The sequence below is a fragment of the Notothenia coriiceps genome, unplaced genomic scaffold, assembly GCF_000735185.1.
Source record: "Notothenia coriiceps isolate Sejong01 unplaced genomic scaffold, NC01 NC01_scaffold00035485, whole genome shotgun sequence".
Classification (NCBI taxonomy): Eukaryota; Metazoa; Chordata; class Actinopteri; order Perciformes; family Nototheniidae; genus Notothenia; species Notothenia coriiceps.
In genome coordinates this window covers 92,851-120,109 of record NW_011368186.1, presented here as the reverse complement: position 1 = coordinate 120,109, position 27,259 = coordinate 92,851, and the positions used below count along the sequence as shown (strand labels likewise).

The 27,259-nt window shown below is 41.7% G+C and overlaps 1 protein-coding gene across 1 annotated transcript in view; it reads right to left on the bottom strand.

Moving 5' to 3' along the window:
- LOC104963003 (low-density lipoprotein receptor-related protein 1) overlaps positions 1 to 27,259 on the bottom strand; it is a gene marked incomplete at its 3' end in the record, with an annotated part of 90,260 nt that overhangs the window by 31,749 nt on the left and 31,252 nt on the right. Inside the window, exons 4-24 of the mRNA XM_010791549.1 lie at positions 25,021 to 25,140; positions 24,364 to 24,492; positions 23,990 to 24,253; positions 16,145 to 16,307; positions 14,795 to 15,017; positions 12,078 to 12,267; positions 11,828 to 11,971; positions 10,359 to 10,595; positions 9,659 to 9,839; positions 7,700 to 7,922; positions 6,937 to 7,126; positions 6,663 to 6,788; positions 6,002 to 6,142; positions 5,352 to 5,477; positions 5,145 to 5,261; positions 4,960 to 5,040; positions 3,837 to 4,004; positions 2,500 to 2,682; positions 2,221 to 2,418; positions 1,852 to 2,097; positions 787 to 984 (exon numbers count right to left, since the gene is read on the bottom strand). Of these exons, the coding sequence (XP_010789851.1) occupies positions 787 to 984; positions 1,852 to 2,097; positions 2,221 to 2,418; positions 2,500 to 2,682; positions 3,837 to 4,004; positions 4,960 to 5,040; positions 5,145 to 5,261; positions 5,352 to 5,477; positions 6,002 to 6,142; positions 6,663 to 6,788; positions 6,937 to 7,126; positions 7,700 to 7,922; positions 9,659 to 9,839; positions 10,359 to 10,595; positions 11,828 to 11,971; positions 12,078 to 12,267; positions 14,795 to 15,017; positions 16,145 to 16,307; positions 23,990 to 24,253; positions 24,364 to 24,492; positions 25,021 to 25,140 (3,648 nt within the window). The remainder of the gene's footprint in view (positions 1 to 786; positions 985 to 1,851; positions 2,098 to 2,220; positions 2,419 to 2,499; positions 2,683 to 3,836; positions 4,005 to 4,959; positions 5,041 to 5,144; positions 5,262 to 5,351; positions 5,478 to 6,001; positions 6,143 to 6,662; positions 6,789 to 6,936; positions 7,127 to 7,699; positions 7,923 to 9,658; positions 9,840 to 10,358; positions 10,596 to 11,827; positions 11,972 to 12,077; positions 12,268 to 14,794; positions 15,018 to 16,144; positions 16,308 to 23,989; positions 24,254 to 24,363; positions 24,493 to 25,020; positions 25,141 to 27,259) is intronic.

The following is a 27,259-nucleotide window of genomic DNA, read 5'->3' as shown; positions in this document are numbered from 1 at the left end:
ATAGTCGGACATGACAACCTGTGCAGCCCATGTATTGATTCCATCCGATAGCTGCTATAATAAAAAAAAACCTCTGCCTCTCTACACAATGAGCAATAACAGTGAACGGATGGTCAAAGTAAGGTGCAAATAAACAGAACCACACGAAGCCTGGTTAGTTTTGTCTGACTTTATAAAGTGTGTTTATAAGCACTACTGCTTGTAGGCAGGCATGACGAGACTCTTCAGTCGACCCATGTTCAGGGGAGGTGGGTTTAGTTTCCTGCACGCCTCAACNTATCAGATCCGTTAAAGCCCCATTTTTAGAGATTTGGGTATGGAGGAAAAGAGAGAGGGTTGTGTTTTCTGACACTTGGTGAGTTCCCTGACACACCGGGGACACATATTCATGTATAAAAGACGTACAAAGGTGCATTTTGCATGATAGGTCCCCTTTAACATAACTACAATATATTTCCCCAGTGTGCAATACCATATAACGATTAAAATGCTATGACTTTAATAAAACCCAATGTAATAAAATTGTTCTTGACACTCAATAATCCAAAGTCTGTCTGATGGCGCTTTCTTACTCAAAAGTAAAGAAAATTCCCTGATATGCATAAATGAAAATGTAGATTAACCCTATCCGCTGATGAAGAACGTGTGGGAAAGTTCTGGAAGAAATCAATAGGTGGACCATAACTTTACGAAACATCCATAATCTGTAAAGACTGTATATTAAATCCTACAGTAGATGATAACATAACTCTGTTAAACCATATTGATTGTGTTAAACATTCTCACCTCCATTCTCGGACAGCTTCCCGCGATAGATCTTGTCCTCCACCACATCCGTCCAATAGAGGGCGCTCTCACTGATATGGAAGTCCAGGGCAATGGTGTTCCTCAGGCCCGGTACCAACACACTGAACTCTCCTTTATTCAAATCAATGCGGCGGATCTCATGGCGGTTTGAGAAAATGATAAAGGGTTTGAAAGGATCTGTGAAGATTGACAGAAAAACATTGTTGGGTGTCTTTGAAATAAGAACTAAGCAGCTGTTAAAGAGTTAAAAGCTTCTGCTTGGTTATCTTTGATTGTTACTCATAATTCGGCTCTGCTTCACAGCATGGAAAACATTGCAGCCATGTTCCACTGCGGTGTGTGTCCAATGACAGAGGGGCTGTGTTTAAAGTGGCTCTAATCCTGGGTAATTAAAACGCAGTGTAAATAAGACAGGGGGTTATCTGCACCTAACAGGCAGCCAGATGAATGACAGGGTGCCGGGGGCTAGTCTCTAAGACCTGCACAATCACAAATTCATGATTCGTCATTGGCTAGTTGCTGCAGGGAGGAAACTATATTTTTTATGTGGATGATAAAATTCAAAGCTGATTAACTGTGACTGAGCACGTCTTGCCCTGCAAAATAAGTATCTGTTCACTTCATTTTTTACAATTTTATCTTCGTTTTTTTCATTAAATAATAATGACAGCTAAAATCCAATGCCGAGGTCTTTTTTATGTTTTTTAGTGATAGACTCCTGAGAACAGCAATGTAATTCTTCCCCTTTTCCGTCTCCAGTGTTCTGTCTATTGTCCGAATGAGTATCACATTTTGGCATAGAGAGACTTCTCTAGCCACAGCTTCCTGCTTAGGCAGCCTCTCCTTTGGTTTATCCCAAACCCTAACCACACTTCCTGATTCTGAACTCTTAAAGCCTGACAAAGCCCAGAGCGCAGTCACTTCTCTAGCTTCCCCTTCTACTGTACCTCTACCATCAATCAGATGTTAAAAAATTCTTCACTGATGTCTCTTGCCTTCCCCTGACCCTTCCCTCCATCTCCCCCTTTATCCTCTGTCTCTTACCCGTGCTCTTGCAGTTCTCCATGTCAGGCTCCAGTTCCCAGCCTTCGTAACAAGAACATTTCACACTGAACTTGTCCTGTTCGCAGCGTTGACTGCACTTAAGGTGTTTGGCGCAGAAACTCTGGATTTGACAGGTCTTGTTGTCGACCCCCAACTCCATGCCCAGGGGACAGGAACAGATCACCCCCTCACCAGGGAGCACTGTGCAGTTATGGCTGCAGTCACCATTGTCCAGTGAACACAGGTCTGTGAGACAAAGGATAGAACTGTTATTAAACCTCTTAATACATAATTTAAGATGCAGAAGTTTGACTTGCTGTTATGGCATTCCCTGTAATGAAACGCAGTCTGGTTCCTGTTGTCTCTTACCGCAGAGTTTCTCATCGGAGCCATCTGGGCAGTCATCAGTGCCATCGCAAAGTTTCTCAGCAGGCAGGCAGATGGTGGAGTCGTTGGCACACACATGGTGAGAGAGCTTACACACTAGCGCCTCACAGTTGTCCTCGTCGGAGTTGTCCTCACAGTCGCTGTCGCCGTCGCACACCCAGGCTTTGCTGATACAGCGTGCTACGGGCAGAAGGCAGGCTTACTTAAAAAAAAATGTGAACAAACTTTTCTTGAATTGTATTTAAACTATGGTCTTCTTACCAGAGTCCCTACAGCCAAACTTGACAGCTGGGTCGCACATGTGTGTGACACCCTCACAGTTCTTCTCGTCGCTCAGGTCCATGCAGTCGGTGTCCCCGTCGCAGCGCCATCGCAGCGGGATGCACAGGCCGTCCATCCGACACTGAAACTCATCTGTATGACAACCTCCAGGGGGACGCGTGGCTGTGGAGAGGAAGATGTCACAAAGCTTTGAAATGTTATTTTCTTCAACCCTTGGCTGTATTAATCAAATCAGGAAACATAGCCTGGAGCAGAGACAATGCAGAAACAAACAAACAAACAAAATGAATGAGCTGTCTGTTGGATATCTGGATGGCAACACGTCTTAGCAACGGGAAAGACTAAGCAGATTCAAGTGGGTCATTGTTTTAGTCATGAACACTAGCTACCGATGAATCATTTTTGCTATTGTTTCAATGTTGATCTTAACAGCATAACAATGAATATTTATTAGTATCTTAACAGTTATTATATCACTTGCTAAGTGGTTAGTGAGAGAGTTTTTTAATGCCGTGGTGGTACCCTTTAGACTGGGCCAGTGTGACTAATATGGACCAGAGATCTATTCGACTACTGAATAAAGTGTAAATACTATGATTAAGTGCCTATCAGCTTTGTTCCAAAAGTACTATTAAATATAGGGACCATTGGCTATTTGTTTGTGAAAAGTGGCTTTAGATATTAGCTTTACTTTTTAATTTTATAAAAGTTCTGCTTGGTGAATAGGGGGCATGTTTTCTTGAATAAAAATGAAAAGCAACATTGCATCAGATGCAAACAGGTTAGGATCATGAGAAATTGGCTAACATACATTTGAGTAAAAGCTGGTATGAAATGCGATCAGGCCATCAGTCTATCTCATGATTATATTTATAATATAATGATCTTAATACAAATAATTACAACTGAGATTAAGTCTGGATGAATGTAGCATAAAACCATACCAGTTGGTGTTAATAGATTTCACAAACATTTAAGTGGTTTTGTTGTCTTAATTACAGGGTAAAGCATCCCCCACTCGGGGTTCTGTAGAAACCAACACAGGAAGTCAAAACCAACTCAACATCATTGAGAGCAGATGTAGGCTAAAAGACATGACTGAAGAAATGCATATAAGTGTTACGTGATTTTGTAGATAACTCACAAAAATGTGTATGAGTCAACTTGATATCAAAACACTTCAGTTTTGAGATTAAGTTTGAGCATGGTGGTCTGATTTGTACAAATATCAAATAAATCTTAATTTCGTATTTCTTAAATACAACAGTGAAGAGTTTCCTAGCTGTCCCCCCTAACCAACAGGTTGTAACACTGACCCTGGTTGGTGCAGTTAGCGTGCGTCTCGTCGCTGTAGTCCCCGCAGTCATTATCTCCGTCACAGGTCCAGTAATCTGGGATGCAGCGGCCGCTGTTACACTTGAATTGAGCGCTGGAGCAGGAGTGACTACAGCCCGCCTCGTCGCTGTTGTCCCCGCAGTCGTTATCTGGAAAACAAACACAGTCAAACACCAACTCTCGCAATATGAGGCGCCCACTGCCTCATAGGGAAAAATATATAAATATGCAAAAAGTAATAGATTTTTTTTCTTTCACATTTAAAACAGTGACAATGAAAACAATGGAAAACAAATGAAATAGAATATGAGAGATTGAATAATGACAGAAACTGCATAGATCAGACCATGCACCATGAGGGAATGTACCAAATGCTGATACATTGAGCTGGCAGCAAAGCATTTTTAACCATAATATAGGGTAACCTGATGCATAACCTTGCATACTTTTAACAGCAGTTATTTCCATGGTAATCAGGGAAAGATAATCTATTATGTGAAAAGATTAGGACATTTCTGATAATGAAACCTGCCATTCCTTTAAATCTACACCAAATAAAATGAGTTAAATTAATTTGGCTACACTTTCCCTGGGTAATCGGTTGACTGAATACTGCACTGCAATATATCAAATTAAACTTGGGTTGAAGCCTACAGTAAATTACTAGCAGCATTATTGGCCGCAGCATGTGGCCATGTTCAATTAGCAGACAAGCAGCCTAACTAATGGCCAGCTTGACCAGTTCTAGCCAATTTCTAGGCTTGCATCATGGCTGTGGTGGTGCATGTTGATCTATGCACTAACCGGTGAGGTTTGGACAATTCAACTCATCAGAGCCGTCCCCACAATCCTTTTCTGAAAGACAGAACCAATGGAAGATAGCAGAGTGGGCGAACGGCACAACACGGAACAACAAAACCAACAACACAGAACAACAAAAGACTGGAGAAACAATAAACGTAAAAACAAGCAAACGTAGACAAACATTTGCCAATTTGACGGTGGTGGAAAAACATGCTCAGCAAACGCGTGATGAAGGAAAGCGAGGAGTTGCAACTGTAAATGTTCACATGGAAGGAGAAGAGGAGAGAAAAAAGAACTGACCATTATCACAGCGCCAGTTTACGTTGATGCAGCGTCCGTTGTTGCAGGTAAACTGGGTGAGGGGGAAACATGTGGGGTAGGCTGTGAAAAAAAACTAGAGTTTAGACACTTATTATTAAACTGACCTCTAATAACAGATTTATGTCACCCTATAGTTAAAGACCAAACCACAGAAGGAGACCAACCACAGGAAGCAGGCTCATCTGACCGATCACCGCAGTCATCGTCCAGGTCACATGTCCAGGAAATAGGGATGCAGCGCCCACTGGCACACGAGTACTGATTTGGTGGACAGGTACGAGCTAAAAGACAAAAAAGTTGATGTAATGTCCCATGTGAAAGTCAAAAAAACCTGTCGGATTTTGGTACAGGGTGTATATTTGTTTGTGTACCAGCGCAGGTGGTGTTGGATTCATCCTCGTCGTTCCCACAGTCGTTGTCCCCGTCACAAAGCCAGCGCAGAGGGATGCAGCGGTTGTTCTTGCACTTAAATCTGTCTGTCGGGCAGGTGTGCTGGTCTGCAGGGAAGAAAGAAAGCATTGGAGGGTTAGAGGAAACAGAGAAAAATGAGGAGCCATGTGGGAAGAAGTGTAGGAGGGAATGGAAAGATGGAGGGACGTGAGGTGCCAAAGGTTGAAAGAGAGAGCAAAAAGTCTAGCTGTTTTGGAAGTGCTTTTGTTTTGTCTGGGACGTTAACATGTCTGCACTGTAACCACCAGACAGACAGAGAGACAGAGAGCTTTACCAGACCCACAGACATAGCTACATTCCTCCTTGCACACACACACACACACACACACACACACACACACACACACACACACACACACACACACACACACACACACACACACACACACACACACACACACACACACCAATTAGTACACATAAACACACAGTCACTATTTCACAGACTGCTCCTTCATTTCATTTTGGCATCTAACAACTATTGCCCAAGGCCATCTCACTCCAAAACGATGTTATGTATGGTCTGAGTAAGAGTGTGCGTGCGTGCGTGTGCGTGTGTGCAGAAACGTACGGCACAGCTCCGGAGCTTCGTCGCTGTTGTCCAGACAGTCGTTGTCTCCGTCACACTTCCAGCGCTCCTGGATGCAGCGGTTGTTCTTACAAGCAAACTCTCCAAACTGGCACTGGGGAGGAGGCACGTAAGACGGGTTGGCTGTGAAAGGAGAGGTAGAGGAAAAGAGGAATGAAAGGTATTTTAAAAAGGAGGACATTGAGGACATGAAAAATAGCAAAATACAGTTTTGGATTAAAAAAACATATGGGTTTCGGGAAAATAGCAATTAAAAGGAAATCTTGTGTCTAAATGCACCTCACATATAGTAGACTGATGCTGAGCTGACTGGTGATGGAATAAAAAACAAGAAGAAGGTGGGGCAGACAAATAACAGTCACATATCAAGTGCAACATTAAATACATGTTTAATCTTTGAGTTTTATTAAGACTGGGTCGGAGCAGTTTATTTTTGGTTTCTTATTGGACTGGATTTGTATTTAATCGACTCTGGCATGGGAAAAATACCAGGACAACGTTGCAAATTAAAAAAATAATAATGAAGGGTGTATTGGACTGCATTAAGTCATGCCAGTGCTCCTGTTGTTGTCTGCCTTTGTTTTAGTTTTTTTGTCAAATACCCTGCAGTCTCACATCAGATACAAAGCATTGGTGGACCTACCCTTGCAGCTGGTGTTGTCAGCTGGGTCTAGTATCTGGTCTTCTGCACAGGCACACTGCCTGTTTTCTGGTGTAGCGAGACACAGACTGCTGCAGCCGCCGTTGTTTACACGACACGCATTGGAGCCTTTAGGTAAACAAACATCAATGTTCAGATAAAAACATTTTTTATGGGAACACAAATTAACATTAATTATGCGTGATCGTGTATTTTGACAATCATAGTGTGTGGATTAACATGGATGGATAGAAGAATATTGTATTTGTGATGCTACCTTGCTGCTGCTGGGCGTCAAACATGCGGATTTCAAAGATGGGTGGCCTCTCGCTTCGCAGCAGAGTGGCCGTGCCAGTGGTGGTGTCCAACTTGAAAATGCTGCCACTTCGATACTCGTTCCAGAACAGGAAGTGTTTATAGTGGCAAAGACCAAAGGCGTGGTTCAGCTCCTGACCTTCATACACCGTCTGGTAATGTGTGAAAAGCAACACGATAGTAAAGAATGCTTTAAAAAAACAGCAAGCTGTGTCCAGGATTACAGCTGGTATTCATTTGTTGTGACAATATGTGATATGATTTACCTTCTTTGATTCCTACCAGTTAACATTTGAGTTGATCATACTACAAACCTTTAAATAAAGGTGTCAACATTTTTTAAATAAAAAATCTGCAATGTGGCCATAAAATACCCTTTTCAGTGGTATTCAGAGTATGTAAGTAATTATATATTTAATTCACTCAATGTTAACCATAATATTATACATGTGAATTCCAAAAACAACACCATAAAACCAAAATATAACCAACACACAGACTACTGGAAGCAAAATATCATCAATTTAACCACAAGGAGTGACCAGTAAGCCCTCGGACTGTGAGCTGCATTGTGATGGACCACCCACAGTCTCCCATGGCTCTAAGACTCACTCCCTAATAGCTCGCTTACCGCTTGTCATACCCTGTCAGAATAATCCCCTGCCTTCATTCCCGTGAACCACACTGCAATAAAATAATCCTGTTGATGGTGAGCGTGTGCTGACCTTGCGCTCTGTGCTGTTGAGGTACACCATCTCAATGCGGTCGTAGTAGGCGTCCACCCAGTAGAGGATGCCCTGCGGGATGTCCAGGCTGAGGCCGTTGGGCCATAGCACCGTTTTGCTGGTCAGGAACACGTTTCGGTTCGAGCCGTCCATCCAAGCCCGCTCAATTTTCCCACGCTTGCTCTCCTTCGGGTCTTCCTCCCAGTCCGTCCAGTACATCCACCTGAGAAAGAACAAGGGAACATTTGTGGGACAAGTACCAACAAAAATGTGATAGCACAACAGAAAAAAACATTGTATTTGTGTTGGCTCCTTGGAAAATCTGTGGCAATAATGGAGGCATTGATATTTTATGTAGCTGCCCTATAGCGCACAACACTCATGAGAGCAGTGAGAAAGGTGTTTCCGCAGTGTTTAGCAGTATATCTGCCCACAGGAAAACAAAGTTTCCACCAAAGTACTTTAATACCTGCCACTTGCCTTTAGTGCTCCACGCTTAGCCAGTCTGCTGGCTGTCTATCCCATCATGCTAAAGTAAACACAACCCCCCCCCCCCCCCTTTGGCTGAAATATGACTGACATTAGCATTAAGTTTTCATATTTCCTTCTCTGTCTGTATCCGTCCTTTCCTTTCTGCAAATGTCTCCTTATCCTCCCTTCTCTCTCTGAGCCTGATTGATTACAGGCATTAGTTGAGGCGAGTGCCTTTCCCCTGGGAAGTGTGTGGACACACATCACCCTGTCACTAGCAATCCAAAGAGTTTGTGTGTTTGTTTGAGTGTGTGCTTCTCAAGAGAGAGCCCAATAGGTCATAGCAATAAGAAACATCCACAGCAAGATTAAGAGCTATTTGAAAAAGTGCGAGGGAGATTTGGATGTGTGTTAATAAGCTTGTGGAGGAAATCTACCAAGTAATGCACAAAATGCTCCATCCGTCTTATTAAGTAGCGTGTGGTAAGTGAAATCATTAGGGACGATATGTCTTTTGGAGGGATATTGGTCAACAAAACAGATGGGATGAAGAGGAAAAAATGCTCTCTGCTGGAAAATGTGAAGAGACACAAACAAGAACTGAAGAAAGAAGGGTAAATGGGTGCAAGCAGTGAGAAGCGTTAAACAGCTCATATACGAAGGATAAGTAAGGTGGGAAGTAACTAAGTAGATTTACTCAAGTACTGTACATAAGTAACATTCTGAGGTACTTCAGTATTTCCATTTTATACTACTTGGTACTTTAACTCCACTGCAAATCAGAGGTAAATCGTGTACTTTTACTCAGCTACATTTATGCAGTACCTTTAGTTACTTTACAGATTTGGATGAATGATGTGAAATATAATCAACACTAGAATAAGTCTTTAGTTACACCTGGAGTAAATACACAAGCTACCCTGCAGTGTACAAAGTAATTAAAACCAGCTTTGATAACACTTAAATGCATCAATCATTATAATCAAAATATATTATATATTATTCTGAAATGAGTCAATTTGCTGAATGAGTAATTTTACGTTTGGTACTTTAAGTATATTTTGATGCTAATACTTTTTTACATTTAATTGAGTAACCTTTTGATTGCAGGACTTTTACTTGTAACAGAGTATTCCTACACACTAGTACTTTTACTTAAGTACAAGTTCTGAGGACTTCTTCCACCTCTGGATACGAGTTTGCTGAGTGATAGACCATCTGTAATTATTTCGGACAGCTGACCATAAGAAATGACCTCCCATCATTATCTCTTACCGTATGTTGCCAGACCACAAAGAAGCACACACAACATGCATGCATCATTCATAATCCATTAAACAGCCAGCTTAGAGTCAGCGTTATTTTAACTGCTCCCTAAACCTCTGCTTTGCCTCGACATCTCAACTCTCATTTCTACAGGAAATGCATCCATTTTCTCTGGAACAGAAATACAGTTCAATTCCTCCCTCCATCTCTTTTTCTCCTTACCCGTGCAGTGGATCAACTACAATGGCGCGAGGGTGAGTCATTTTTCCCTCAATGAGAGTTTTGCGTGTCTGTGAAGCCTTTTCCAGCCGAGCCACACTGATGGTTTTCTTCGGCCCGTCATCGGTCCAGTACAGGTTGTCCGCCATCCAGTCCACAGCTATGCCCTCTACGGTGTGGATTCCTGAAACAAACATGTGCTGCTGTTGAGAGGCCTTTTGTAACAACACACATAACACATTATTGGCTAAAAATGTATTTTTATAAGCGTAAATCACAATATTTATAGTGTTATGCTTTTAGATTTGAACCTCAATGCCTGCTGATGCATACAGCTTGTTGTAGACTTTTAAACAATGGAAAGTTACCCATTTATTTTCAATGGGATTATGTGGAGAAATAAAATATATTTTTGTTTGAAAGATTGAAGGCTTGTGAAAAAGTCTATGGTTGTTTATCACGTGTTGTAAACCTTTGTACTGTGGCCCTGCTTTAAAAGCCTTAACATGGGCCAAACCCATACCTTAACCTTGAATGTGTTTGTAACTAGCGTAACCTTGAGAATCAATGCAATTGACTAGATCCAAAGATTCATTACAACCAACATTTCAACACATAAACGAACCAAATGTTCTTTCATTACTTGAAACTCATATTAATCCTTATTTTAGTCCTGCTCTCAAATGAACCGTCATTACTGTACCTTCTTTCACAATAGTATCCCTTTCTGTTCCATCAATTTTCTGTCGCCCGATGATGTAGCTGGTGGCGTCCGCAAAGTAGATGAACTCGCTCTCAGCGTGGAAGTCCAGAGCTCTCGGGTTCATCAGATTCTCGATGGGGATCATGTATTCGTCTGGCACCTTGGCATTCATGTCCATGCCCCGGATGACCCCTGGGCGACCTTTGCCGTAGACCAGGAAGAGCTCATGCTCAGGTTCTGCAGCAAAACAAGAAAACAAAAGGTAAGAAAAAGTAGCTTCGACCTGTAAATGTACACTACTCAGCAGAGGCAGTTAACATTAAACTCCTCTCAGCCTTTCACCAATACCTAAAGAATTCTGTTGACAAAGACGCAAACCATGCTGACTCAGGACTCTTTTTCCTTTACAAATAATGTGTATTGATTAAGCAAATTCATTAAAGACAAGATCAGCAAAAGCCTTAAATTAAAATTAAGTGACAATTGAGAAGCAGGGGGAAGAGAGGAGGAATTGCCTCTACTTAAATTAATTGTGTCATTTTCAAGGACAGTGTATTGTGAGGAGGCGGATCAATATAATACTATTATTGGTTGACAGAATTAAAAACACTTCTCTGAACAAGCTGAATCAGGCTAACAGCTTCATGGGAAGGTCAGTGCAGAGCTTAAGAGACAGCCTAAGTTATGTTCTGCTCAGCTACTTTGTTCACAGCTCTCTCTCAGTCTGTACCCCAGGGGAGAGCTGCATCCCTAAACCAACCTCGGCTGCCCTTGGCTTTAGGTCTATTGAGCTCCAGAGTTTATACTTACAGTGAGGCTGGGAGCATGCACACGTTTGTGCTGAATCTGCAGTGTGCTTCAGTGCAGTGGCTCCCAAGCCTTTTTTATAAGACTTGCCTCCACAGCCCTGAATGCAGCCCCTCATTGACAAAACCCATTATGTCCAAATGATTCTCGCTTAGATGTATTGAAATTGGATCTTATTTAATACTTAAAATTATACAAAAGAAGATATTTTTAAAATAACATTTTCATACGGAACATTCAATGTTGCTGTTTGTTTTAGGCTACATCTCCTACTTGGAGTAGCATAAGCTGGATGTCAAGGAACTATTTAAGAGTTTTTTCAATCAGGATAACTATAATAACTGACTAGCCATCACTTTTAGTTGTCATTGTTATAATTGATCTATAAGGCTTATTTTAGGCAACAGTATATCTGCTTGCTTTTAGCTAACTAGTTGAACAGTTTAGCCATTAGCGCCATTTTAGCTTACTATTTATATTTCAGTTGTGTAACAGACTACTGAATTAATATTAAAATATGTTTTACAAAAAATAATTCATTTTTTACTTTTTTCAAATAACTTTAGCTACTTCTAATCCTTTCATCAAAGGTTTCGACCCTCTGTAACACAAGCCAAAATCAAAGTTATTAATTATTTAATCACACTGTTAGTCCAACTCACTTTTGCAGGACTTCCCATCACTGCCCAGGCTGAATCCGGAGCGACAGCGGCAGGTTCGGTTCTTGTGGCCGTTCCCCAGCAGACAGATGTCCGAACAGCCTCCCGCCTTCCCAAACTGGTCCACCTCACATGCATGGCTACGTACTGGACACAAAGGAGATCAAAGATAAAGTCAGAAATCCAGAAGCGTTATAAAATACTCAGAATTGCATAAGATATTAAAATGTATGATTGTGTGTGTGTGGTGTACCTGGAGGCTGGCGTCTCTGGTGGTAGACGTGCAGCGCCCCTCCCTTGTCCACTCTGGTCACTACTTGGTAGTCTGTGCTGTTGAAGCGGTTCACTCTGATCACACTGGTCTTAGGCTGCATGTTAGCAGTGTCTGAGTTGGTGGCATACAGGTAGTTTTCAAACACAGTCAGCCCATACAGGTGCTCGATCTTAAGGAAGGGATGGTAAGGGGGAGATGAAGATAAGGGAGAGAGTAAAAGAGAGGTAGAGGATATTAAAATCAGTCCAAAACATTAGATTAGATTTTTCTAACTGATTTATTCCATAACTTTTCCCTAAAATGAACTTTTACTAACTTTCACACAGTCACAGCTACCCTTGAAGACAATAAGATAGATATGTTGTATATAAGAGTTTAACATGCTTCGATTATAATAAATATTTTTTTTTTTGGGTTTAGCCAACACTCTAGATAAAAGTTAAGTCTGCCAAAGTTTATTATTTTTATTAGTTTATTAGTTCACTATTTCCCTGTACGCAAGCAATAATACATGAAAAATAATTATCACAATTCAAATTGTAGCCACAGTCGCATTTTACTTGTGAATTCATTATTTTCTATATTTGGAAACCACAGAATCTATTATTGTGCTTCTACCATGGCAACTTAGCACACAAACAAGATGGGCTCTTTTTCTTTTTAATTATCCTACATGCTTTAAAGATGTTCTTCAGTAATTGTTGCCTTGGTTAGTTTTTATTTTACAAGTGAGTGTTAACTGGTAATGTAGCATGAAAAAGAGGTGTTGTTTCCATGGTTACTTTTAGTCTAAATATGTGATGTAGAGGGATCTTTTTGAGGTGTTATGATACACATTTCTAACAGCCACCTGCCTGCCTTTGGTTCAGAAACTATCATTTTCCCTGTGGTAATAAAAAAAAGGATAAAGTGTTTAGCAGCAGTGAGTGAGAGGAACCAGAAAAGCTTCCAAAGCTCACAACAGACAGAACCCGTTGACCCAATGTCGCAACAGGCCCCGCCAGCAGCATAAAACCTGAGATGGCCTTGTGGTCTATCTTGTTTTGTGTGTAGAGCGAACTGGGCCATAGAGAGCCACAGAGGGTGAGAAAGACAAAAATGGTTGTTATTGTAGGCTCTGCTGATGGGAAACAGTTAGCATCAGACTGTAAGAAAACAGGATTGTTTACTCTGTCACCTTTACTCACATATCCAGTCAAGACAAACCAGACCAATGCTTGTAATGAGAACAATTATTATTACAAAAAAAGTGCTATTAGCAGGCATGGGAACTGTTTTATATTATAAACACCTCATCATTCGATTACAACTTAAAACCAACTATATGTTGACGTTAAAGTTCTCCTATCATGCTATTTGTAGGCATATATTATGGGTCTCAGATATATAAAAATATATAAAAAACATGTCTATGATATGTTTTGCTCAAAATACCAAACAGATCATGCATTTTAGACATCCCTCATATCCCTCTATTTCAGCCCTGTTAGAGAACTGCAGGTTCTGGGTCCTTAGCTTGAAAAAAAAAAAAAACAGAGGAGGGGGAGCTAATGCCTGCTCAGAATTCTACGAGATACAGCTAAATGCTGCCGTGATTAAATGCCATATCATGCTCCAAACCACATCAAGGATTATTTCTGGAGCTCAAATGCTTTTTCTCTTGCGGGTTTACTACAAGGACAGTTCTTTTTTTTATTTCCTGGTTTCTTACACATGCTCTCTCCAGTACAGGTTAGCTCTGAGTGTTAGCGATGCTTGCTAATGTAAACAAAGACCATATTACGTCCAAAACACGTCAGGCATGGTTTCTGATAGCAACGTTTCTGATATTACTGTAAGTCATATCGGGCGCAAATCTGGATCAGCTGCTCTGTTGTAGCCCCGTTTTTAGAGATTTGGGTACGGAGGAAAAGAGAGAGGGTTTTGTTTTCTGACACTTTGTGAGTTCCCTTACGGCTTACGGGGACACATATTTAAGTATAAAAGACATCGAAAAGTGTGTTTTGCATGATAGGTCCCCTTTAAAAGGTTTCCTATGCACCTTAACAGAGCATGTCAGGCCGTAACAAACAGACACACTCTTGATGAAACAGCCGAAATGCAACACCATCAATAACACTCTTACTTTAACCTTTGTCTGAAGGATGTGCATACAGTATGTACTAATGACCTATCGAAGGGGCAAATACACACAGAGCAAGATATGGTGTGTGTGTGTGTGTGTGTGTGTGTGTGTGTGTGTGTGTGTGTGTGTGTGTGTGTGTGTGTGTGTGTGTGTGTGTGTGTGTGTGTGTGTGTGTGTGTCTTTGCCCTTAGGCTCAGTGAGTAGATGAAAGCCATTACTTCTCCACATATCACGGTAAAAGCCATGGTAACAGGTTTAAGAGGCGCTGTGTTTCATCAGTGCTGCCACATCAACAGCCTGAGCATTAAACACTATTAATCAGCTGCTTTAATAAAAAGGCAAATGTCTACCGTCTTCTCTCTGCCCGTAACTCACTGGGCGAGAAAACATTACAGGAGTAAACAGGAGAAGCATAAGGGGCATTATAGATATAGAGGGAACTCTAAAGCACACTTAAGTTATTTTGAATAGCATCCATTGACGGCTAATTTAAGAAATTATCTTCCTGTTAATTGATGATAATGGGAGCGTGGGGGGGGGGTTCTGGGGGGGTCTGTGCAGCTTTTCTCACCAGCAGGCCTTGGATGATGGTGTGCCGGTTCTTGCCTTCATAGTCCACCACTTCAATGTAATCCAGGTAGGCATCAGCCCAGTACACCAGCCTGCTGACCAGGTCCAGCGTGATGCCGTGGGGGAAAACTATCTTACTGTCCACCAGCTTTGTTCGGTTCTGGCCATCCATGTCGCAGCGCTCCACCTTAGGGATCTGACCGTAGTCTGTGAAGAACACCTTCCTGTGGAAACAAAGGATCACACTTGATTTACAACAGATGGAAAAATAGATGGACTGTATCTGAATTTTCTTTTCATTTTACGCCCATCTGGCTTTGTTATATTTATTTGACTACCTTTATTTTCATTACAGGGAGACAATAATAATCTAGTTTTAGAATGGTGAAAAGAGAAAGGTAGGAAGCATCCATAATGGTTTGCAGCAGGCAAGATGAATTGTTTAAGTCATTTTCTTTATTAATACCAGATATAAACTCTTTATACTAAAGTTTTGCACTATAGGCTGTAGAAAACCTCTGAATAATTGTAGTTTAATAGGCTGGCATTAAGAAGGGACACATTTCCACTGTAGAACTAAACATAAAACATTTGTTGAATCTTTAGTTATTAAAGTAAAAGCAAAACAAGTGACTTATCTAAAGTTAATGCTCACTGTCCCTATAAATGTGTTAACAAACTTTTTTCAATTAAAAAAAAAAAGCTCAATATCCTGTCCTAGTAGAGTAACAGCAAAACAACAACCAGTACCTGGAAGATGAAGGAAATATAATTATGCAGTTTTTTGTTAATTTTCACTTTTTTGTGGCTAAATATAGCTTATAATATAGTTATGTATAACTGTCTGGGTTTAGTTTTCTCCCCCCCCCTCCCCAAATGACTCTGCAGACCATAACAAAAACAAAAAAAGCAGCTACAGTGAATCTCCATGACCTTGTTACTCGAAAACCCAATTACGGCAAAGGAAATTGCGTGGGGCGAAAAAAGTTGCTGATGGCTAGAAGCACGTATACACACAAACATTCTCACAATAGTGCTATTCATTTTTTCAAACACACACGCTCTCAGACACTCACACAAGCATGCACCACAGATATACACACACTTTCAGGAATTCAGCTGGAAGGTTTGGCCATAAACAAAAGAGCTGTAACAAAAACATGCTTTTACATTCAAAACCTTTACACTCATTGTACCACAGTGAAACAGAACATCTGCACTCAATTACTAGCCCCCCTCTTTCCCATTTCTACTTTTTTAAAGTTGGGTAACAGCAACACATGACCGCATCTGACTCCAGTTCCATGCAGTGTGTTTATGCATAAGGCAAAAAGCAAGATATCAAACTAACCCCATGGTGGGGTCCAGGGCTATGCCTTTGGGGTTGTACAGCTCCTGGTCGAGGAGGGTGACACATGTCTGCCCATCCTTGTCACACACGAAGATCCTGTCGTCCACGTCATCAACAAAGTAGAAGTTTCCGGTGAGCCAGTCGATGGCCATCTGCTCCACATCTGTAGAGAAGAAAGAGCCAAGGGGTGAGGAGGGGTTAAGATACAAGAGGTGCAGGGGGGAGGCTGACACAGTGGTTTTGAATTCATTTTGTCAGGTAGATCTTCAGCGTTTGATGTTTTTGTACATACTTTTACTGATGGGTTAGATGTGTGACTCATAGTCATGTGATTAAGTTCATTAGTTAGCAATACTGAATGGCAGCTAGCTCTTCAGCTCCCTCTTTCTTTCTGCAACACTCAAGCACAGATTTTCCGGTTTAGACACGGTGCAGTTTTCTCGACTGAGATGTAAGCCAACTCCAGTTAGCAAGTGTCTAGGTAATGTGCCGGTCATTCGAAGTCCCTCAGACGAACAGAACATGAGACAGGCTGCTTGTTGCTACGAGGGGCGTGATGTTGGCAGACGTGCGGTTTCCGCTGAGTTTATTTTCCTGAAGCTCAACTCAGGGGGTAGACAAGTGTCCCACCCGAGGATGTAAATCAAACACCTAGACGCGTGCACTCGCACCACACACTCATTTAATGAAACATTAATCCAAACTGTCCTGAATGTGGTGCAGGACCACATAGGGAGGCTCTGAGAGAGCAGAGAAATTGTGAAAAGAATAACATTAGACACTAAAATACGACTCTCCCTAGTTCCCTCACTCCCTCCTCTTCCTTCCTCTCCTCAAACATCAGCTCAGTCTAACTGAGTTCAGCCCGGGATCAGAGAAAGAAAGCCATTGTTAAAGTAAAGGAGAATTAAAATGATGCTAACACAATGCATGAGTAATAATGATCCATCTTTATATAATAACACAACAGTGACATGGGTCAACTTTTGATAATAAAACCTGCAATGATTGTTTTTTTTTCCTTTTTAGTTGATAAGTGATTTTTGGCTAACAGTTACAGCTGATATAGAGTTAAAAAAAAAAAAGGACATTTGAGGCCGGAAAACAAGAACAATGAGCTGGAAGAAGCTAAAGCACATAAGAGTCTGAAAAAAATATCTGTTTGTTCCTTTTTGACAGACAAGATCCATTGTTAAAGGTCCGATGTCATGCTTTTCCGGTTATTACCATAGGTTATTACCCGTCCCCTTGTGTGTTATGAAGATTTTTCTGCATGTAAACGGTCTGCAGAGCCACAAACCCTCAAAGTACACCCTGTAGCGAGTAAAACTAACACAGAAAAGACCTGTCTATGCTGCCCCAGAACGCCTCGTTGGAGATTTCTCTTTTTCCATTTTTGTCTTCCCGAGTATGGTGACGTAACCATGCCCAAATGGACCAATCTGTGGAGCCACACACACTCACAGTTCGCCACACACTCCCGTGTGTGTGCTCAGGCTGAGTTCTGCTGAGTCTCGCAGACCCCACGCAGCAACCAGGAAATGACACCAGTAATCCAGCTCACACTGTCCGCTCCTCGAGCCTCAAAGGGCGGGGCAGCGAGCCCGGCAACGTCCCGCCAACATGGGACCCAGACCCCATGCAGCATTCTCATCTGTTTGACATTACTGGAGTCATTTCCTGGTTGCTAACAAACGCCATTGTAACGCAAACACACACAGTGGGCGTATAGGGGGGGGGGCAGGAGCTCTCTGCAGAGAATACACATACTATACAGAGATGCTGTATGAGAAACCAATGTGAGTTTGGAACATTGAACAATGTAAATATATTCTAGTAGACCTCAACAATGGAATTATGATCAGTAGTAATGGCCATTACATGGGACCTTTAATGTAACAATAAGAATCATAGCTGCTTTAGCTTGCATTTTGAAGATGATGTGAAAGAATGTCCTTGTAACTGAGTATTTTCGTGTTTATGCCGCTTCAGGGAAAACAAAGCATCTGAATACTCCTTGCAGCACTTACTGTAGTACCACTATAGGTACGGTACCTTTTAAAAAAATTATGATCAATATTATTCTCAACCTTGGGAAAAAAAACAGTATGTCTGCATGACTGGAGAGAGTTAGAGAAAGAGCGGGGAGGAGGGCTTCACCAACCACAGGATATGTATTTTCACAGCTGCCACAAGCTCTGCTCTCCACAGAAATATACACAAACACACACACACACACACACACAGACCCACACAAGTACACAAAAACCTCAGATGTAGGGCTAAAGTCGTGCTGCAGGAGTCCGTGGTCATGCAGCGCTCAGCCACGCTGGAGGTCTAATATGGTGGTATGTTTTCTTAGGGTGACAAGGTCACTTTGATGATTTAGGGGAACCCGGAGGATCGATTTACAACAAGCTTGAGAGGGAGGAAATGACAAGGCAGATTCCTTGCCATGAAGGTGAATTAAAAGTGTGCACAGTGAAGGAAATACCAGCCCTCGACAATTAAATCTCACTGTAATTCCAGACGAGCCCTCCATGAAACATTTTTCTTAAGAGCCTGGCTAGAAAAGGTAGGGAAATGAAACACTTTTGGGGTTGGAGTAAAAGTGGAAAACGGATAAAAGAAAAAATGCAGATGGACAGAAGAAAGGTAAAAAAAAGTGAGAAAAGAGAAGAAGAAACTGAGGGAGAGAGACAGATCTGATTTCCACTGAGGAAACTTGGCCATTGTGCAGCAGCATTTCTGGGGTTTATGGGAATCAGGGACCGTATTCCCAAAGGTACTCTTAATTTTTAACACAGAGTTCTCTGTTTAAACGCTTCCAGCTGCCCCACAACACACTGATTAAGCAATGGGTAAACAAAAGGGCAAAGAAAAGGCAATGTGCAATATTAGGAAAGTTCACTGAATGTCCATTCCCTGCTTTCTGACACCCCCCCGCTCTCCTTTCCCCCCACCTCTGCTCAACAGAAATGGTTCCAGCTATAACTTTTCAATCTCCTCCCATTGGCCTCTTCCTCCTCCTCTTCAACGCATCCCCCCCCCATCCCTCCCCTTTGTCTGTTCCCCAGAGGTGGGAAAACAGTCTGGATTCATTAACTGCAGCTCTGTCTGTCTCAACCCATGCTATAAAAAAACAACACAGTATAATTGAAAAAACAGAACAGGTCGCCTTCATCATTTTTTCCCTACTCTCTCTCCAAACAACTTGTTTTGCACGCATTTCCTTGTTCATCCTTCTGCTCCCTGTTGGTCTAAGAAAAACAAGAGCAGGGTGGCTGTCTAGATGTATTATGCATTATATGTATATGTATTTGAAGTGTATTGCGAAAAGAAGTTTTATTCCAATAGCTGTATGATTACAGAGGGGTTATACATCTTCACAGGCGATATTTGCTTATAGTGCGCTGCTAACACGTGGGGGTCATAACTGTAGTTATTTCAGTGGAATTACTTTTAAAGATGGAACCTCTGAACTGTCACTTTTAAAAAACTGTGATTGAAGCTCTACCACCGACTGCTCATACACAGCAACCCCCACCTCGCCAACCTCACGCACTAGCTCCAAAACACTCCCTCGAGCATCTGGCGATCGGGCATCACACCAGAACCACAAACGCAGGGGGAAAATGTCAAGAACACAACAACAAGGAATGGTGGGGCTGTTAAGATCCAGACGAACAGGGAGTGAGAGTGAGAGAGAGAGAGAGAGAGAGAGAGAGAGAGAGAGAGAGAGAGAGAGACAGACAGACAGACAGACAGACAGACAGAGAGAGAGACAGAGAGAGACAGAGACACAGACAGACAGACAGACAGACAGACAGACAGAGACAGAGAGAGAGAGAGAGAGAGAGAGAGAAAGAGAGAGGGCTGTTTGAGGCTGAGCAAAGTGTTGAATGGAGGAATGGAGAGAAGATTTGAAAATGTGCTGACTGGCTTGCCTTTTACCAGCACATGACCTCTTAAGGAGATTTCAGGCCAGTAGCTGTGCTAAGCAGCGCTCTTTAGCTCACTGTGCAGAGGGAGCAGGTACTGTGGCGCTCACAGTACAAGCAGGGGAGGAAAGCTTAGTGACAGCTCTGGGATCAGCCCTACTGTGCATAGTGTGGAGCATCAGCATGTACAGTACTACTGCCGCTTAATCTATCTCCGTTTTATTTCCAAGTTTCACACTGGAAGAGCTCCAAGCATCCATTTCTAACTATACCTTATGCAGTATCTTTTAAGGGTGTTTGCCAAATAATACAATACACAGTTAATACAGAATATGATTAATGTAATAGAAAATGAAGAGGAAAAATTGTGAGGAAACGCAAATGACAAACGCTTTATGTGCCAGATTCCCTCAACACATGTTTAAATGTATTGTGTTGAATAAAATCCAATTGAGCCTGTTCTTTAGCCAAAGCTCAGACAGAAGACTTAAACCTATCGAATGGATTGCCATTTTATTTGTCCACGTTACCATCACGATGAATTACAATGACTTTAGTAACCCCTCAAAAGTGTACCTGTGTGATATGAGTGACTGGTATAATGACAACAACACTGTCAAATATAGAATAGGATTCAGTGTATGTGTGTATCATGGTATTTGGAAAGTGGGACCTAAGAAAGAGGAATAGTGTGAGGGCGGGTGGAGAAAGACACATCTGGACAACTCATCTGTGGAATACTGAGGTCATGAGTCACTCCAACCACATGCGCATCATTTCCTGTATGTTCACCCCTGCCATTGGTTACTGCTGGCCTCTGCCATGTTGACTGTAAACATAAACCTTCTCCTCCTTTTCTGTCACTCTCACGCGCCAGCAAGCTGTCCAAAAGAGCAACTCCGCTGTCAGGCCAGTCCCTCCAGATTATGGACTAGAACAAAAATCTCCCCTTTGCTATTGTATTTGTTTGTGCTGACGCTAAGAATCTGCCGTCAGATTTACATATTCCTGACATCATTTGTCATCATAAACATTTATATTTTTTTGTTTCACATCCAGCACCTATCTATGCCATATAAATGGTCCTATTAACAATACAAGTCCTTCAAAAAGCATCTCTGCTGCAATAAACTATTATTTTATATGGTGATTATTTTCTTGATAAACCTTATTTATTATAAAATGTAAAAAAAAACTATTGAAAATGTCCATCTCAGTTACTCAAGTATCAAAGTGATGTTATTTGTGTCAGGCCAAAACTCAAGGGATTCAGTTTAATATGATATAATAAGAGAAAAGCAGGACATCTCCATATTTAAAAGGCTGTTTCTTTGTCATTGATGCATGCAACAATTGCTTTGACCATTCATCGTTTTTTTTTTTATCGTTAGGGCTTATTCTTCTGTTGGTCGACTAATCAATTTGTCGTTTCAGATCTACAATATCTACTAATATTGTGACTCTGTATTTGCAGTGCCCCTTTCATTGCTTCCTGAATTCAGCAATTCACCCGTTATCCTTCATCATCAGTAATGCACTTCCTGTCTGTGCTCCACATGTGTGTATAAGGATGTGTGTGCACGATGCTGCAGTGTGTATGTGCGCCGGGAGACAACCCAGCTGAAGCTGCTGGAATTTCCGGGAAATTATTCTGGTCCTTAATGTCCGATCCAATGTGAGCTGAGGTTATGGTTAGAGCTGCATGGTTATAGGAACACATGTGGTTCCTACACTTCCAGTAACTCCGATTCATTATTAAGCACAAATACATGTGTCTCACTAATAGGAAATCTTCATATCAGGGTGACACTGTTTCTGTTATTTTGAGGAAGGTGTTATGTCTTTTTTTTGGGAGCATTAGCCTTTACTGTATATTGTGCTAATAACCGATGTGGGTTTGTCAAGGCGACTAGAGGTGCATCAGGTTTTATCTTCCTCTTATTGAGATGAGGGAAGTCAAAATGTCTCATCCATAATCATCATGGTTCGGAGCTTGCCTGATATCATCTGGTTTGAAATGAACATATTTCCAGATGACAGCCACACCGCACTGAGCCAGCATGTGGAGGACAGAGCCGCCCGCCTGTCATGATTTGGCCTTTTCGCTTTCTACGATGGCCTGTGCTGAGAAAGTCATTTCTGTCATGTTAATACATTCTTTAGTCCCATGATAAAGGGAAGTGAACGGAGGCGATCTGCTGCATGGTGAGTGGAAGTGATCGGTCACAATACATGCTTGCGAGCACAAATCAAAGAAAGAAAAAGAACAATGCTGACCTAAATGATTCCATACAATTTAAGTGTGTCTGCATTTTTATTATTTACTTGTACAGATGAATAGTGGAGTGAATCTGAAGGGAATCAGGAAGGACAAGGCCGATAATATGAATAACTGAGTGGGTAAAAAAACGAAATGTTGTTTTATTTCAAGGCAAAAATCCTTTAAATATTGTTTGCTGAAAAAGTATTACAATGCACATCTGTCTACCAACCCTCTAAAATAATACATAGAGACAATGACAAATTCCTGCTGGCTTTGTGTGGATGCATGTATTGTTTTTGTGGCTAATTTCCCACTGATTTGCAGTGAAGACCAGCTGCCTGAAAACACAGCTAGGAACTGAAGGGAAAAAAGTGACAACCGGAGTGAGGAGAAGCGGGTGTGTGTGTGTGAAGGCTTTTGACCCGTAGGTTGTCTACACTGTGGAGCAAGCACGTACACAAGTCTGAATTACACAAGACTCTTTCTGAAACGAAACTCAAGCCATGGAAAAACACAGCTGTTTTAAATAAGCTGTCACAATATCTCTGACTCACAGACTGTGCATAATCATGAAGGCATTGATGCTCATCACTTCAGTTTTGGCCACATTTCTGGACATTTTTTCTCCTGTTTATATTTGACTTTAAAAGTAAAACACATTTTAATCATTCAGATCTAGAGGCCCAGCCAAAACGCCATCTGAAAAGAATGTTAACCAGAAAAAACAAAATAATTCAAAGTGAGGGTCAGCCAAGGCAAGTTTAGCCGAAGGTAAGGCTTTTCTATTGAGAGTATCGAAGGCCAAAGGTGAATCAGGAGGATGATGTAATATTCAGATCCTTCAGATAATCGTTACAGGCAACTGATTCTAATTGCATTAATTTCCAGATAGGAGCAAGACCAAAAACAACCTTGGGGTTTGGTGTGTTTGTTTTTGCGTTTGTGAGAAAACAAACTCTTAGTTTGATTCTTCAATAGTTTCAAGGTCCACTTGCTTGAGGAGCCGTTGGCGATGTGGATGTCTGCAGTCCTATTTTTTCTGTATTTCCGTTTTTTACGCATCTACTGTGCTAATAAGTAAGTTCTTTATTTTAGCCTGATCTGCATGAAAAATGGAATCAAACTTTCTGTCTAAAACTCTTCACAAATATATTCTTCATCCATTCTATATGAAGCAAGAGAAAAACATGTGTGATTGCTTTTCATACAGGATCCAAGCAGGATCTCCTTGGAACAAGACAACGGGTTGCGAATTGTATTTCCAAACATATTTTTTGTAGAGCAGAGCAGGTCTGTATTTTTACACTACAAAACTAGACAATTTATCTGCAAAAATGTATGAGAAGTCTGACAGATGGCCAGCGGCCACAGGTGGTGTTCACTGTTTCATCAGTTATTGCCACAGAAGCCGCAGTGAACATTCACCTTATATGTCGCCTCGGAAATATTTCAAATAAATCACAATACACACAAATGGACAAACCTTTCCTTCTGCCATTGTGTGGAAACTTTTTCTGAGGTTGTATTATATGGTATGTTATGTGTGAATAACTTCACTGTGTGTACTCCGGTCTGTGCAGATCATGCTGTGCTTTGTAAATGTACCAGGGGGAAGGGGCTTTTTGCTGCTGATGTACTCACGGTGCAGGCTGAGGGAGATGTTGATGACTCTCTCCTCTGTGAAGCCCTTCAGATTGGGGATCTTGGCACATTTGAGGTGTGTGGAGGAGGGGGTGTCTCCCACGTGGATCCAGCAGACAGTCTCCAGGGCGTAGTTGAAGTCCATGGCTGTGGTTTGTTTGGTGCTGGTGGACAGCAGGCTGTGGACCGTGGTGCCGCTCAGGGAGGTGGCTTGGATGTTCTGGGAGTTGGCAATCAGCAGGACAGGCAGCCGGTCTACTGGTACTGCAGCGTGACATGAACATAACTGATGTTTAACAGGAGGAACATGAACAGAACATCCACACAGTCTCAGTCAAAACTAGATTACATTCAGTCCTGCTGCTGTTACTTACCATTCTTGGCTTTGCATGAGCGGTTGTCTGGCTGAGACAAGTACCCCTCCACACAGGAGCAGGCGTAGGAGCCTTCAGTGTTGGTACAGGACTGACTGCAGGTCCCATACACACTGCACTCGTCAAAATCTGAATCACAGAAACCAAAAAATAGTCTTATTAGGATTAGCAAATAAATTCAAGGTCAGAAATGAGTACAAAAACAATCCTACCGCTCAGTTGTATTCTGCCGGACCAAGTGTGTGATTCATTTAAGATGGCGTGTTGGACAAAACAACCATTACACCAGTCAGGTTACCAAGAGTTGCTCATTATTGCATGTGACTCCTCTATAATCTCAATGGCTGCTTAGATACGAATGTTTTTCTGGGAAATGCTCGGCACTCCAAGGGGCCTTGAACTACCCACTGTGTGTTCTCCACTTGATTCAGCTCCTCCAAAAGCTGAGTAAACACTGGAGCAGCTTTGGACTGTAAGAGAGCTTCTTAAGGCAAGCACGTAAATGTACGTTTTTTGCTGATGCAACATAGTCATCACGTCATTTCTGTGCTTCTGACATTTTGGGGAGGAAACAAATCATTTCAAAGCTCTACTATTTGACACTTGAGCCACATGCTCAGCAGCAGGTATCACAGACCGTTGCTCAGAGGAACTCACCTTTGCATGTCTTTCCATCTGGGCTGATCTCAAAACCACTTTTACAAAAACAAGCAGGGCCTGATGGAGTCACCGCACAGCTCTCCTGACAAGCCTGGAGCGAACAGTTGGACACAAACACTGAGGGGAGACAAAGGAGGGAGGGAGGACAGAAGACAGGAGTGAGTAATGTGTGTGGTAAAACAGGAAGACAACATTACATTGTGTAAAGAAGCGACTTAAGACTTAAGTTGTTGATTCATGTTTCTTTGCCGTTACTGACATTGTCATTAGGCTGAGAACACTGCATCAGTCATTCTAAAAAGGAGGTGGATTTGTGCATAATTCTGTAATAATCCATTTAGCATACCACTAAACCCACATATTATACTCTCATAACTCGTTTCATTCATCCTGCCAGGTACTGTTATCAGAGGACCCAGACAGACGTGCCTGGAGGTGACTGCTGAAGCTGCTGTTTTACACTTTGTGGGGAATATTAACAGCTCAGCAGGGTGCTGAGGTGCATAAACACTTGATGTGACTGGCTTAATTGTTGAAGTGCATTATGACTCTGGCCCTCCTCCTGACAATAAGACACGTATAATAAGAACAAAATACTCAGTCAGCTCAGTTTCCCCATCAGCTCATCAGTATTACAATTGGCTAAGGGATGTTATCTACAGTGTGGTTAAATGAAGAAGTGTGACCACTGTTCATGTCAGCGTTTCATACAAGGACTGCCTCTCATATAAGTGTATCTTCATCTGTCCCTGAAAACATAAAAACATCCATTAAACCTGAACGTCACAGATGAGAGGAATACATTGAGAATTAAAAGACACATTTAAGCCGGCAAGTGGATCGTATGCAACACTCAGCTCAGTGCATAAGTAGCAGAAAGACAAAAGGACAACATCAAGTGCTGGTAATGTGAACAATCAAGCTAATGCATCATCACACTCATCAACAACGTTTTCCTTTCTAGAAACCATTTCCCCTGAATGTGTTTTTTCATAATAAGAGCTACTGGTCGACTTCAGCTCATCTCAAGGAATAACAAAAGCAATATTTACCACTGTTAGTGCTTACTGCTGTACCGGTAACTGATATTAAAGTGGGTCATGACTCAGCTGTACATTTGCATTTGCTAAATGTCATCATATTGCAAATATATTTGATTCTCATTTAACAACAAAATCTACTTTTCACTTTCATGTTTAGGTTAAGGTTGATAATTACTCTTAGTAAAACAATTATAAGATGTAAAACCTGTATATAGAAGGCCAGAGATGCAACAGAAATCTACAAATACTTGAGCCCTGCCATCACGATCAATACCTCCCCACCAGCCCAGACCATCTCCAAGGCGACACACACATCAAATATAGAAGGGCACAAACATGCAACTATCACACCTTCCAGCCAGCTGACCGACGCATAATGGAATCTCCACTGAGTTTCTAGCAGTGCACTGCACATCCTGGGAGAGATAAATCAAGAGACAGTGAGTCATAGTCAAACACACACAGTCCTCTCAAACCAGGCTGAGATCTATCAGTCACAAGTGATTCACTTTGCCCAGAAAACACTGGCAGACAATTCACACTAGCATAACACCTCCGGAGAGCGAGAGGAGGGATCAAGAATCTCACCACACTTTCAAGATTAAAGAAAAAGAGCCCATGGGTTTGGTGCATTACTGTACTGTGCCTCTTGCATTTTGGCACTACATGCATTTTCCAAATCAATAACCAAGGTAAACATAAACAGCTTCAAACTGCTGAGCAAGAGAAGCTAAACCATGCAAATCAGCAGATTTCTCTCCCTGCATTTTCAGCAATTACTCCTCATTTTGAATCTTCTCTGCATGATAATAAACACCAGATGAGTTACTCCATATTACCAGTGGCCTCCTGCTATCTCAATACAATGCATTGAATATTACAGACACACACACAACTCTTCCTGCTGCTCTCCAGAGGCTTGCTGGGACAACCACAGTTCAAATTACAGACATACCGGGAATTTTCCAAAACAAGTCCAAGCATCGAACAACCAAGATGTGTTTATAAAACCAACATGGGCAACAATGTAAACAACCAACTGTGACACACGCCACCACATATTTAAGTAAAGAACATTTCTATATTTGGTTCAGAGTGCAAACCACTCATATCCAGGATGACCCCTGAATCGAACACATAACCCCTAAGAAAAGAAAAAGATATCAACGAGAGATATTTATGAAAACGACACA